Below are 15,637 nucleotides of genomic sequence, written 5' to 3' on the forward strand. Positions count from 1 at the left end.
GCATGGGCGTCTGAGAGGCAATGGAGGGGGTGTGGTGTGGCCTGGGGGATATCGGGGGCATGAAGTTGGGTTGGTGACATGGGATGAGGTTTATGGGATATGAGAACAATGTTGGGAGCTGGGTTGCTGTCCCCAAGAACCGAGGTGGGCCTTCTAAACAGCCCGCCCAGCACCTGCACTGCAGTGCAGCTCACAAAATCCAAACCTTCCCTGCCCACAGCTCTGAGAGACAAAAATATGGCAGGAATGGGTTTTGGAGGTGGGCTGAAGTCTCAGAAGCCACAGAAAGGCTCGACTTGCATTTCCCTGGCCCGAGATGAAAATCCCAGCCATATAGCACAAAAACAAGGAAGTTATACCGAACATTTATAAATAACAATTTAGGGCTCATCTAATGCAGTTAGAAAGATGTCAATCCTAGGACAGCGTTCAAAGGAGGTATACCAGAATTCCATCAAGGATGAGGGGATTCCTACATGTGGACAGACTATAGGAGCTGGGATTGTTCTCTTTAGGGCAGATAAGGCTAAGGGAAGGTTTAACAGAGTTTTCAAAATTTTGAAGGATTTTGATTGTTTCTCTTTTACTCTATTTCCACTGGCAGAATGGTGAGTAATCAGAGATGCAGATTTAAGGTAATTGATGAAAGAACGAGAGAGTAGATGGAGACCTTTTAAATGGGAACTGAGTGCATGAGAAGTAAAATTTTGCAGGGCGATGGGTAAAGAGCAGGGGAGGGGATTAATTGAATTGCTCTTACAAAGAATTAACACAGGCACAATGGGCCTGTGCCCCTTATGTGCTGCAACATACTGTGGCTTAGATATTAAATGAGCCAGGTCATGTAGGTGGACTGAGGGGGAAGACAAGGTTCTGGACAGGAAATCTGGAAGTCTTCACAGCGTGTGCTTTTTGGCCCCCAACAAGTTTCCACCCAGAAGCCAGCCTGATTGACAGGCATGGCTTCTACTTGGGCAAGGTACGCTGCAGAGCAGGCTGCAGCTGTGGGGCAATCCTGTGAAAACACATTTCTCTGAATCTGTCCTCACCTCACTTCACCTGCCAGGTTTCCTGAGGCCTGGGAAACCTGGTTGTCCAATGCAAAATCTCCAAAGTAGGTTACATCAGAGGCATCCAGCCTCATTAAAATATTTAAGTTGTCAACCAGCCTGATTTCTTCAGCTAATTACAGAGTTTTCTTTTAAAACTGCTTCAAAAATGTCATTTGAAAGGATTTAGATTTCCTTTCCTGTTCTTTTGGTTTATCTACGTATTTTCATTTTGAATATTTTTGTTTACACAGAAAATGCTAATGACGTTATTACTGCATGTTTGGTGAATAAATTGGACCACAATGTTGAGTTAAAATGAGCTGATAGGCTGAAAAGCCAATTTTTTAAAAAAAAACCAGAAAAGGGCTTATATTCAGATTACAATTTTGTCTGAACATCTATTCCTCTGGTACTTTTTCCTCCTTTCAGAATCCCATCTTGATCTATGCTCTCATCACTCATTAAAATCCTCATTCTCTACAACCCTTCCAAGTATGATAAAAATTTTCTCACCAAGGTACCTTCACTTCTTTCCTCCCTCAGCCTCTGCACTGAACAACTTCTCATCCTCGGTGATTTTAACTTCCATCTCAACTTATCCTGTTCTCCCTCCTGTGAGTTCATTGCCCTCATATTCTTTCTAAATCTCTCCCTCCATGTAAACTCCCCAACCCAGATTTCATGGCTACCCCCTTGACCTTACCAGTTCCCGTGGTCTTGCTACTCCAATTGTTTCAATCACAGGTAAGGGTATCTCTGATCATTTCCTTTTAATACTCTCTACTCATATTTCCTTCCACACCCAACCTTCATATCTATCCGTTCCTGGAATAAGCTATCACCCAAATCACCTACAACAGCACTTTCAAAAAGCCAATTGTCTAGCCTTTGGCCCTCTATTCACCACAACACTACTGCAGCTACTGATTTGCTCAATCACACCCTCACCTTTGATGCCATAGTCTGCATTAAAAAATTATACTCTCTCACCCTGGCCACTCCCACTGGTACAGCACTCATCTTCGCTCCCTTAAATCCAAGGGATGCAGACTTGAAAGGATATGCTGCACAATTGGTTTAACCATCCAGCGCCAGATCTGGCTGGACAGCTTAAAGCACAATAAGGTCCTGTTCTCATCTGCTAAAAGTGCTCACTATTCCAGGGATCATCCCGTAATGCAAAGACAACTTCTTTTCTCTACTGAAAACTGTCCTCTTAAACCCCTCTCCCCTGTCCCCTCCACACTCACCTCCGACACTAAATGTGAAGAGTTCATGGATTTCTTTGTTATTAAGATCGAGACCATTTGATCAGCTGCCTCAGCCACTTCCTTCCCTTCCACTAGCCCATTGGGACAAATTTTCTCCAAGATTCATCCTACCCTCAGCCTGAACTTCCAACTTTCTCTAGTTTCGCTCTCATCTCTCCTCATGCCCTCTCCTGAGGCCCAGCTCCTGTACCCTTGACCCTATTCCCACTAAACTGCTGACAACCCAATTTCTCCTCCTGACCCACATGTTCTCTCTCTTCAGGTGTTGGATCCTTTAAATCTGCCACTCTTCTCTCATAAGCCAATCTTTGATCCCACCCTCCTTGCAAGCTACCATCCATCTCCAACCTCCCTTTTCTCCTAAAAGTCCTTGAAGATGTTGTCACCTCCCAAATGCATCCCCATCTTTCCCGGAGCTGCATGCTTCAATCTCCCTGATCAAATTTCCATCTCTGTCACGGTACAGAAATGGCTTTTACCAAAGTCATAAATGGCATCCCATGTGACTGTGACAAAGATAAACTTTCCCCCTTCATCGTTCTTGACATGTCTGCAGCCTTTGACACAGTTAATCATACTATCCTCCTCCAATGCCTCTCCACTATTGTCCAGCTGGGTGGGACTGCTCTCACCAGGTTCTGTTGTTATCAGATTCCAACCATCACTGAGACTGCCTATTTTCACGTCTGGAACATCGCTCGATTTCGCCCCTGCCCCAGCTCTTCTGCTGCTGAAACCTTCATTCATGCCTTCATTACCTCTAGACTTGACTTTTCCATTCCACTCCTGGCCGATCTCCTACATTCTACCCTCATAAACAAGAGATAATTCAAACCTCTGGTGCCCATGATTTAACTTGTACCCAAGTCATGTTTACTTATCATCCCTGTGCTTGCTGACCTACATTGGCTCCCGGTCAAGCAACATCTTGATTTTAAAATTCTCATCTTTGTTTTAAAATCCCTCCATGGCTTTATCCCTCCCTATCTCTGCAATTTCCTCCAGCCCCACAACACTCTGAGATCACTCCGCTCAACTAATTCCAGCCTCTTGAGCATCCCTGATTTGAATCACTCCAACATTGGTGAACGCGCCTTCAGTTGCCTAGGCCCTAAGCACTGGAATTCTGTTCCTGCCTTGCTTTCCTCCTTTAAGATGCCTCTTACAATCTACCTCTTTGACCAAGCTTTTAGTCATCTGGCCTAATATCTCCTTATGTGCTTAAGTGTTGTATTTTATTTTATAATTTTCCTGTGAAGCACCTGGGGTGTTTTATTAAATTTACAGAGGATCCTTTAATGTAAGTTGTGGTTGTTGAATTCAGGAATATTTTACGGTAGCTCAGTTTTCACAGTGCCAAGCGTAGAAATTTTGTGTTCTTCAGATGTCAAATAGAATGATTTACATTGAAATATGCATGATTAACATAAAAATATCATGCATTTAAAAAGAATCACATATGTACAAAAGGATATAAACATTAATTATTCATTCCTTTTAACACGAAATTTTGAAAGACTGCAGCTACCAGCCGTAAAATTAAACCACATTTAAGGTTTCTAAACAAATTCACAGACACAAACTTAATGAATAGAATATTGCTCATCATTACAGAATCATTGAAACATGGAGATGAAAACAGCTGTGCAGTTCTTGACATGCCAGTGCTGCAGAACAGTACTGAATTTTATTGACAGCCATGTTCCCAACTCTGTATGTTGGGTGTACACCTGTATTACTGAGACCTAACCATTTTCATTTCTCTACATTTTATTTGACAGGTATGATTATGAAGCTGCTGAGATATCAGTTTGGTTGGTGAAAGACTTATGATGAGAAAAGATTTTAAAAAAAATTTATAGTCAACACCTTCAATGGTACTATTCCTACTGCTGATAAAGCACTTGTGTTTATATTAATACATCAAGTGAAAATGAAACTATATTTTAAATGGTTATCAAAGCATTTATTACATATTCTTTGTAACCTGCTTTATTTAAAAAAAAACCTTTGATAACCGTTCAGAATGTCCATAGGCATCACCACAGATAGAGCAATGAATCTGAGAGAAATGCTTTACAATATGAGCTTTAACATTGTCAGTAAATGTTTTATATTTCCCAGGACACAAATGGACCACAAATTAAAATCACTCTTTTGTTAAATGGATGGTGTCATATTTCCTAGTATTATAGACTTGCTGAAAAAACAGTTTCATTGTTAACATATTAAAAAAATTCTAAGATATGCTTGATCCCTAAGTTTCCATCGATTAAGTGGGTTGCAGATCTGGATTGGAAACAGAAAAAGAGCAATATGCACCAAAGCTTTTGATGTTTTATTTGGAACATTAAAGTCAATGAAAAGGAAAATTTTGGTGTGGTGTATAAACGATAGTTGATCCAAAATCACCTGTTGATGTTGGAAGTACTGCCTGTCATGCACTCCAGTCACACACTGAAAAAGGCTTTCGTGCCACAATGTAATGAAGCACATGACTCATCCCTTCATGCCTTCCCGTTCGATCAATAGCTCTACCACTGAATTCAATATCTACATCCTTCACTATGCTATCTAGTGAATCTAGACAATTCATCAACACTTGGAACCCCTACAACCTGTTCCACCAAGAACATGAGGTTATTGCCCCCAATTCTTCTCCAAGTTACACAACATCCTGACTCTGACACATATTGGTATTTTTCATCTCTGTTTCAAAATCCTAGAACTGTCTCCTCAATTATCATAACCACAAGGTCCTCAACAGTCATGGAGAAGGACCAATACCACCTTTTGAGATGGGCAACTAAGGATGGGCAATAAATGGAGCGTTGTTAATGTCTCTCATGTTATAATTAGACAGGAAGGTTGTTAGTAGGCACACATTAAAAATGCCATAATATCTTAAGATACAAGTTAGATGCATGTGTAATTGGAAAATTCTGGTAGTAGGATTCCAATATGCTGTCAGCAAAACAGGTTAAGTTCACCACTAACATTCAAGCAAAAGCTGACATCCATCAACAGTTCTGTTCCAGATGTGTGTGCAATGATTTGGTTTAAAAAAAAACAAGTAGGAATTGACATTCATACCGAGGTACTTTTTGATGGCATTTGCTGCTGAAAACTGTTTTATGATCAAGTAAGCAGATTCAGGCTCAGGCAGTGTGCTCCACTGGAGAACCTGTTCCAGAACATTCTCTCTGTAGTGCAGTAATCGCTCTGTGGAAGAGAAAATGTAAAGCAACAGCATAAAATTATACATAATAGTGATTTATTGAAAATATTAACATCGCATTTAATCCTTCTTGAACTTCAATTGTAAAAAATGATCAATGCGTCAAACTAAGGATATATATTTATATGAAAATAAATCAATTAAATGGTATTCTACAATATTAGTCTTCATTTTCATATGGTAATTTTTTCCAGCAATCCCTCAAATATATGATTCATCTTCCTTCAGCAAAATGCATCATCGTTTAGCCATTTCAAAATTAATTGCGATTCCTTAGTCCACCCAACAACTGGTTCAGATTCCTTTGATGTCATTTATCTCAAATTACTTGGTGCTTAGACACAGCAACTTATTTGATAACAAAAAACTATGTTACATATTATTTTCTAAATATGGCTTATAAGTACCAAGAAGACCAGGATCACTGTGAAGAAGACTGGGATCACTGTAAAGCAGACCAGGAGGAGTGTGAGGCAGACTGGGAGGAGTGTACAGTGGGTCAGGATACTGTGAAGCAGACCGGGAGGAGTGTACAGTGGGTCAGGATCACGGTGAGGCAGGATCACGGCGAGGCAGATCGGGAGGAGTGTACAATGGGTAAAGATCACTGTGAAGCATACCGGGAGGAGTGTACAGAGGGTCAGGATCACTGTGAAGCAGACTGAGATCACTGAATTTTAAGAGGGAAAAAAAATTAAAATATGACATTACAGGTAGGCCGAGAGTTGATTGGCTGGTGAGTATTATAGCTTTCTTTCCCTTTCTCCAAAGTTAACAAGTTCGTCGAAAGAGCAGGGAAATTAATAATTTGAATTTCTTTTGATAGTAACCTTTATGTTACAGAAGAAATGTGGGATCATTCCCCTTCTTTGCATCTCTAGACTATACACAACAAGATATCTTTAAATAAGTTGTGTTTTAACCCCTTTTGCTGTGACTTTCAAGAACAGACAAATTCAGCAAAGGACGACCAAGGGGTTGATTAAGAAGGGGAAAATAGAGTACAAAAGTAAGCTTGCAGGGAACATAAAAACTGACTGTAAAAGTTTCTATAGGTATGTGAAGAGAAAAAGATTGGTGAAGACAAATGTAGGTCCCTTACAGTCAGAAACAGGGGAATTTATAATGGGGAACAAAGAAATGGCTGACCAACTAAATACATACTTTGGTTCTGTCTTCACAAAGGAGGACACTAATAACATACCAGAGATGTTGGGAAACACAGGGTTTAGTGGGAGGGAGGAACTGAAATAAATCAGTATTAGTAGGGAAATGGTGTTGGAGAAATTGATGGGATTGAAGGCCAATAAATCCCCGGGGCCTGATAATCTGCATCCCAGAGTACTTAAAGAAGTGGCCCTAGAAATAGCGGATGCATTGGTGGTCATCTTCTGAGATTCTATAAACTCTGGAACAGTTCCTACAGATTGGAGGGTAGCTAATGAAACCCCACTATTTAAAAAGGGAGGCAGAGAGAAAACAGGGAATTATAGACCAGTCAGCCTGACGTCAGTAGTGGAGAAAATTCTGGAGTCCATTATAAAAGATTTAATAGCTGAGAATGTGGAAAACAGTGGCAGAATCAGACAAAGTCAGCATGGATTTATGAAAGGGAAATAATGCTTGACAAATCTACTGGAATATTTTGAGGATGTAACGAGTATAGTTGATGAGGGGGGTGCCAGTGGACGTGGTTTATTTGGACTTTCAGAAGGTTTTCGACAAAGTCCCACATAAGAGATTGGCATGTAAAATTAAAGCGCATGGGATTGGGGGTAGTGTATTGAGATGGATAGAGAACTGGTTGGCAGACAGGAAACAAAGAGTAGGAACAAACGGGTCTTTTTCCAAATGGCAGGCAGTGACTAGTGGGGTATCGCAGGGATCGGTGCTGGGACCCCAGCTATTCACAATATATATTAATGATTTAGATGAGGGAATTAAATGTAATATCTCCAAATTTGCAGATGACACAAAGCTGGGTGGGAGGGTGAGCTGTGAGGAGGATGTAGAGATGCTTCAGTGTGATTTGGACAAGCTGAGTGAGTGGGCAGATGCATGGCAGATGCAGTATAATGTGGATAAATGCGAGGTTATCCATTTTGGTAGCAAAAACAAGAAGGCAGATTATTATCTGAATGGCTATAAATTGAGAGAGGGGAATGTTCAACGACTCCTGGGTGTCCTTGTACACCAGTCACTGAAGGTAAGCATGCAGGTGCAGCAGGCGGTAAAGAAGGCAAATGCTATGTTGGCCTTCATAGCCAGAGGATTCGAGTACAGGAACAGGGATGTCTTGCTGCAATTGTACAGGGCCTTGGTGAGACCACACCTGGAATATTGTGTGCAGTTTTGGTCTCCTTATCTGAGGAAGGATGTACTTGCTATAGAGGGAGCGCAGCGAAGGTTTACCTGACTGATTCCTGGGATGGCAGGACTGACATATGAGGAGAGATTGAGTCAATTAGGATTATATTCGCTGGAATTCAGAAGAATGAGGGGGGGATCTCATAGAAACCTATAAAATTCCAACAGGACTAGACAGGGTAGATGCAGGAAGGATGTTCCTGATGGTGGGGGAGTCCAGAACCAGGAGTCACAGTCTGAGGATATGGGGTAGACCATTTAGGACTGAGATTAAGAGAAATTTCTTCACCCAGAGAGAGGTGAGCCTGTGGAATTCGCTACCACAGAAAGTAGTTGAGACCAAAACATTGTATGTTTTCAAGAAGGAGTTAGATATAGTTCTTGGGGCAAAAGGGATCAAAGGGTATGGGGAAAAAGCGGGAGCAGGCTATTGAGTCAGATGATCAGCCATGATCATAATGAATGGCGGAGCAGGCTCGAAGGGCCGAATGACCTAATCCTGCTCCTAGTTTCTGTGTTCCTATGTTAGACACAAGGCAGGATTTCTTGTAGGTTAAATTAAAAGAATGAATAAAGATTTATTTTCTCAACACCTGAAATGTAAATGCAACTACACCCACTCATCATTCACACAAGGCATGCACATACGCACACACAGACACACACACACAGACACCCTTTTCTACAGAATAACACAATAGCCCCCAAAAATATTTTTAAAAATCATTTCTCACAAGCTTAATGGCTGCTTTCGGCTCCCTCACCAAAGTACTTATTACTAAGCAGGGAAGGCATCAGGATTCTTCTGCAGACTTTTCAGCCTGAACAGCAGCCACCAATAGAAGAAAAGTATCGTTTATAAAAATAGGTTTCTGTGAAGTCAGGAGAAGCAACCCTCCTGCCAGTGGCAATCAGCAGTTAGCAATTCTAAGTGTGAGCGTGTTCTTGAAAGCAGCATTAGCTATTGAGGTCTCTGTCGCACCAGCATAATGGCTGAAATCATCTAAAACCGCACATCCAGAGAATGAACACCAGAAACCCATCATTCATTGACGGAAGTTTTTGCATTTTGGATGGTTAGCATAAAGCATTTCCAACTCAACTATAGCATAGTCAAGTGTACAGTAAAACTGCCTCCATAATTTGCTTTAACTCTATTCTCAGAGCAGTAACTGCTTCTGCACCACTGTGACATTCCCATTTGCAAAGTCACCTATGTCTGCAGACCTCCACTTTCAAAAGAATGCAGAGAGACAATATAAAATAAAGTGTACAATTCTAAAGGGAGTGCAGGAGCAGAGGGAGTTGGGTATTTATGTGGATAAATCATTGAAGGGGGTACAAGAGATTGAGAGCGCAGTTAATAAAGCATATGGCATTTTGGGCTTTATCGATAGGGGCATAGTGAGCTCATGAAATTATAACTATCTTAGGCTCTGGGTCCCTGTTTACTGGGAGCTAACCTGAAATATTTAAACTAGATGGTCAACAGAAGCGATGTATATAATAAGATTAATCCTATATTCAATCTCAAGTTTCAGAAGGACCATGATAGTGGATACAGCTCTCATTATATATTTAAATAAATAATTCTTATGAAGAGGTGAGAAGGGGTGAACTGTCTTTCTTCTATTCAACCTCCTCGGTTCATCACAACAAAGGTTCAAGTTTATTTTTCATAAGGATATGTCTTCTCCAAATCCAGGTGTATTTAACTATTTAAGCTGTGAGCAATAAGGTGCCAATCAAACAAGGTTTGCTTCAGTCAAAGAAAGAGCAAATTTATTAACCACTAAACCAGAGGGGAAAAAATAATAAAAATGCAACGTCTCTCTCACACACACACACACACACCCACCCACCAGAAATAAGTAAAAAAAAGTGATAGTCATTTGATGGTACAGAACTTGAGTATTGCTGAAAAATGAGACATTGTTTGTCAAAGCTTTTCGTCTTGCATTCATCAGGACAATTTGCAAGAAAATTCCAATGTCAGGAGAAACAACATATTTATACTGTATGAGAAGAGAGTGCTGATTGGTTGGCAAGTGGGCTCTGATTGGTAGAGGTGTTACCATGGAGAATGCACAGTTGTTTGTGACTGACAATTAACTGCCAAGCATTGTTTGAAATTTAAAGCAGGCAGCTCAACTCTGATTGGTCAAGACACTGCCCAGGGGAATGAACCAACGAGTTCATTCATACAGTATAGCTATGGTGTTTCCCCTGACATTGGTACTTTCTTATGAATTGTCACGATGTGTAGAAGATGAAAAGCTTCAACAAAAAAATGTCTCTTTTTTCAGCAATACCAAAAAATTTTAATAGACTACACGGTTAAGTGTCCTTTGGTTGTTCTGCAGGCATATATTTTTAAATGTTTCAGCCAATTTGGATTAGCTGGTTTCATGGATGTGGTCAAATAGAGAGGATGTTGCAATTATTATGAGATATTGTTTGATGGTAGATTTCGAGTAACATTGGTTCCGAACTTAATCCAAAAGAGAGGGAGAGACCAGCTTTCAGGCTGTCTCTTCTGCTAATGTCTTTCTTGCAATCTCTCTGCAGTGGATGCAGGCTGGCTTGAAATACTTCACCCATTGGCTTGAACTTTTCCATCGGCGATTTGGTGGCGGGGCCCGCTCGCCGACAGGAAAATGACGCGGGATGACGTCGTCCCGGTCCCTTTAAATTTTTAGGAGGGTGGGCGGACAGCGAAATCAGCTGTCCGCACGCCGACCTGTCAATGGCCAATTGAGGCCATTGACAGAGTAATTAAGATAATTAAAGACCTGCCCGCCCAGCCTTAAGGCAGGCGGGCAGGCCAGGAGCCCCAGCGGGCTTCTGATAATACATGAAACCTCATCCACTGGCGGGCTGAGGTTTCATGTCCGTTTTTAAAAACTTCAATACATTTTATATGATATCTATTAACATGTCCCATCTCATGTGACATTGTCACATGAGGGGGACATGTTAATAACTTTTTTTTCTTTCTATTTTTAAAGTTTTTTGGACTGTCATTAATCTCCCTGAGACAGGACTTTGCCTCAGGGAGCAGTGTGCTCTTTCACATGCACAAAAGAGCACACTTTGACAGCTAGGGATTCCCTCCACCCTCCACACAGGAAGCACATAGCCACTCAAAATGGCGGCGGGCCTCGTTTCGGTGGCGGGGGTCGGCTGTCCGCCCACCGCCGAGATGGTGGGGCCTGCATGCCCACCAAGGGCAAAATTCTGCCCATTGTGTATTTCCAAAGGGTTTTGGGTGAGTCTGTCTGTGAAAGCCAATGTTTCAATATTCAATACTTTGCATTTTAATGTCCTTTCCTCAGACACTGACAAGTTCCGATGGGTCTCTGAATTATAGGAAATGTCTCTCTCTTCGCACTCCCCAGAGGGTGACTTGTTTGTTTTTCAACTTTCACCTTGGAAGGTGGCCTTGCATCTTTGTTTGGTCTTATTTCAAATTGCAAAATTTCTAGTCAGTTGAAAATTTGAAGTCATATTTTCAAAATTAAAGGGGCATAGCCTCGTGACATAATCTATTTGTAATATTTTGATGGGCGACTGGGTAAAGGCACAATGAGGTGTAGCAGTAAGCCTTACAGAAAAGGTTGGATTTGTAGCTTATCCTAAGTTAGTCTATCATTGTGTCAGCTATGGCACTTTTGCCTTGAAGTCAGAAGGTTGTGGGTTCCACTCCAGACAACTGAGCCCACAATCTAGGCTGACAGTCAAATGGGCACTGAGGGAGTGTTGCACTGTCGGAGATGCTGTCTTTTGGTTAAAATATTAAACCAAAGCTCCATTTATGCCTTCTCAGAAGGACATAAAAATGATTTGACAGCAATATTACAAAGGATGGCAGGGAAATTCTTTTTGTGTCCTGGCAAAAATTTATCCCTCAATCAGAATCACTACAGCAAATTATCTGGTCCTTTTCTTATTGTTGTTTGTGGGACCTTGCGGTAATTTTGCAAATGGGAAAGTCCCAATGGTACAGAAGGAAGTACTGCTCTGACAATGGGGTTAAAACACATTTTCATCTTCATCCGAACTTGGATGGTATTTGTTAGCTGTCTCGTTGATTTTGGGGGGTGGGCGGTCACAATTAACCTATATTCTGCTCTTATATGGCATTCATATAACTTCATTTTCCATCAAGAGTTACTGAATAATAATTAGGAGTAGAACCCCTATCACATTTTTGAGGCCACTTAGAGGGAGTTCTACTGTACACTTGACTATGATATTGTTGAGTTGGAAATGCTTTACGCTGGCCATCCAAAATTGTAGAATGTGTTCCCTCAACTGATGATGGTTTGGTGTTGTTCACTGAATAGCCACTTGACTAATATATGGGGTGGGGGACAGCAACAAGGGAAAGGAAAAGGAGATGATTAATTTTCAATTTGTTTCAAGATAAAATGTTGTCACCCACTCAGCAATTTTAATATGCAACTGCTAATTACTCAGCTTTCTGCATTCATTTCACTTAGTATCCCGCTAGAGGACTTGTGGCACAGTGGGTAACGTTCTTGCCTCTGAGCCAGAAGCTCCGGCTTTAAGTCCCACTCCCTTAGGGCCTGATGACCAAAGAAGGTGCATTCATAATGTGGCCAGACAGGTTTATTTTCCACCTGTAAATCCATCCAATATGCCTGATGACCGGTGGTAAAAGCAGGAGAGTTTCCTGGTCAGCCATACTGCAGAAGGCAGCCACTGCAGCACTTTGCCAAACATAATCATGGATCAATCCAATCGTAGTCCATGGTCGCCAACACCCTCTGAGGGCATGATACCTGAAGGAGGAGTAGTATCCTACCAAGCTCTCCGTTCTCTATAACTTCAAATGGCGCCCAGACAACCTTCTCATCGGCAACAACGCTCTTCATTTCGAGAACAATGTGAGTTAATTCTTCTGCTGTCATGGTTGGAGAAACCTGTGAACCATGATGCAAAAGAAAGGCCTTAATTTCAAATAAAATCACGTAGTGCTGCAAAAATAGGAACACGGTGAAAACATCTAAAACTGGTCACATTTAAATTAATTCAAAATTATAATAAGTTTGATAAATGTGCAGTAATTAAAACGTGTTGTAAGTTTGAACTTTCAAAGCTGTTGCAAGTTAAAAGGCAGGTCAGATCTCATTTCCTTTGATTTTCTCTTAGATCATTTACAAATCATTAGCGCTCTTTCAGTAAAATCAAAACCTTTAGTTTCAGGTACAAAATGGATCCCCTAGTTAATACAAAGGTGGAACACAATACTAAAAAATCCCATGGCAAATAATTCTCCGTCAAGCAACACAACTCAAAACACATTTGCTGCTCTGTCACCTCATGGCTATTCAAGGATTTGTTTTTTTTTACAAAATGGCTGCTGCATATAACAACAGTTTTATTTCCAAATAACTTATTATATGTGCTGTACTTTGGACATGTTGTCACAAATGTCTCAGGGCTGCACAGACCTGTCACACCGTAGTGTAAATCAAAATATCAACAAAGAAACAAAACCACACATTCCTTCCTTCAAGCAGTCTTCCAATAAAAGGTTCTATAATCTAGAAGAATGTCTACTATGTCCAAGATTAATAAGCCCATTAATATTGCGGCAGCATTTTTTCTGAAAAAATCCTAATTGGCCCAATCTGATATTTCAGTTTATCTCCAACCATAACTCCAGTAAGGAAGATAGCCAATGCTGGCATTCACTGTTGAACCACAACATTTATTATGAAACGTGTAAGTTTGAGCATGCACAACTACATGATATTGCAAAAGGAGCATTATCTGTACTAGAACATATTTACAAAGCACCTTTGTTTGAGAGTAGCTGTGTATCAATGTTGCAATAACACCACGGCCTGAAATTTTCGGTCGTGGGGCGCTGCCTCAGAGAGCTGCAGACCTCCACAGATTAAAGGACACTACAATAATGCTGCAAAATATGTCCATGCAGCACAATCAAGTGTACCACAAAAAGTCCCAAGGTTTCTCTTTTTTATTTAATTTCCCCAGGTAGGTTTCATCCCACCCTGGATCAAGGTTTGTGCAGAAATGTGAATGCCGCCTGGGAGGATGACCTGTCCACCGACCGTAACTGTGGGTCACATAAAATCACTGTTGAATGCATTGCTAATGGGCTTAATTGCCCACAATTATTGGTGGGCGCGCTTCTGACTGCAGCGCGCGCCCGCCGAGCGAAACATCGCGCGAGTGCATGATGACGTCGTGATGCTTGCCCGATCATCTTGCGCTATTTCACGTCCGTTCAGGTCGGGCACGCATCCACCCATGGGGTGTAAAATTCTGGCCCATATATCGCTTCATTCCTGTGTCTCTGAGAAAATCCTGATGATCTTCACATACAATGAATTAACTCAAAGTGAACGCAGGGTTTTGTGCTGTTCTGTTGACAAATGCAGGAACCATGGGCAGAATTTTTCCCTTGATGGGCGGGCGGGCCCGACCGGCTCGGCGGCGGGCGGGCAACCGATCGCCGCCGTTGAAACGGGCCCCGCCGCCATTTTGAGTGGGCGGGCCAATTAAGGCGCACCCATCGGGCTGCCCAACAGGAAGCGCTATCTGTTTCCTGTGCGGGGGGGGGGAGGGATCCCCCAACTGTCAGAGTGCGCTCTTTCACGCATGCACACGAAAGAGCGCACATCTCCCTGAGACTAAGTGCTGTCTCAGGGAGATCGGTGAAAGCTTTATAAACATCAAAAATAGAAAAATAAAAAAATTATTAACATGTCCCCCTCATGTGACAATGTCACACGAGATGAGACATGTTAATAAATATGACAAACTTTATTAAACTTTTTAAAAACGGACATGAAACCTCATCCCACCAGTTGATGAGGTTTCATGTTTTTTCTATTGCCCGCCGGGGCTCCTGGCCTGCCCGCCAACCTTAAGGTTGGACAGGCAGGGCCTTTAATTAGGTTAACTACCCTGTCAATGGCCTCAATTGGCCATTGACAGGTCAGCAGGCAGACAGCTGATTTCGCTGTCCGCCCGCCTTCCTGAGTATTTAAATGGGGCAGGATGACGTCGGGGGTACCTCCCGACACCATCCCGTGTCATTTTCCTGTCGGCGAGTGGGCCCCTTGCCCAACTCGCCAACCGAAAAATTCTGGCCCATATGTTTCCACAGCAATATCCCCACTAACAGCCAAAAGCAAAAAGGCCAGCTAAGCTGTATTTTGAGGTGTTGATTAAGAGAGGAATACCAAGGAATGGAAGAATTCCAACACTTTTTCAAACAGTAGCACGAGATACTTAGCACCAATGTTCCTTATACAGCACATTCCAAACCCATGACCACTGCCATTTAGAAGGACAAGGGCGCCAGATAGTTGGGAACACCACAACCTGGAAGTTCCCCTCCAAGTCACTCACCATCCTGACTCAGAAATATATCACTGTTCCTTCACTGTCATTGGTTCAAAATCCCGGAACTCCCTTCCTAACAGCACTTTGGGTGTACTTACACCACATGGACAGCAGCAGTTCAAGGAGGCAGCTCACCACTACCTTCTCAAGGGCAACTAGGGATGGGCAACAAATGCTGGTCCAGCCAGCGAAGCCCACATCCTGTGGATGAATTTTTAAAAAAATGCACCTAGACAGGTTGATGGGATCTTGGTTAAGTAACAGGTGAAGATTGACACTTCTAACGAAGCATAATTACAGTTAAT

At 41.9% G+C, this 15,637-nt stretch overlaps 1 protein-coding gene across 5 annotated transcripts in view; it reads right to left on the reverse strand.

Annotated features, from left to right (window-relative positions):
* The window catches only part of arap2 (ArfGAP with RhoGAP domain, ankyrin repeat and PH domain 2), a 454,954-nt gene that overhangs the window by 71,201 nt on the left and 368,116 nt on the right, over positions 1-15,637 (reverse strand). For all 5 annotated transcript variants that reach the window (XM_078546079.1, XM_078546088.1, XM_078546071.1 and 2 more), the window contains 2 exons: positions 12,757-12,874; positions 5,417-5,545 (listed from right to left, as the gene is read on the reverse strand). In XM_078546079.1, coding sequence (XP_078402205.1) covers positions 5,417-5,545; positions 12,757-12,874 — 247 coding nt within the window. The remainder of the gene's footprint in view (positions 1-5,416; positions 5,546-12,756; positions 12,875-15,637) is intronic.

The sequence above is a fragment of the Cetorhinus maximus genome, chromosome 1 (assembly GCF_964194155.1).
Source record: "Cetorhinus maximus chromosome 1, sCetMax3.hap1.1, whole genome shotgun sequence".
Classification (NCBI taxonomy): domain Eukaryota; kingdom Metazoa; phylum Chordata; class Chondrichthyes; order Lamniformes; family Cetorhinidae; genus Cetorhinus; species Cetorhinus maximus.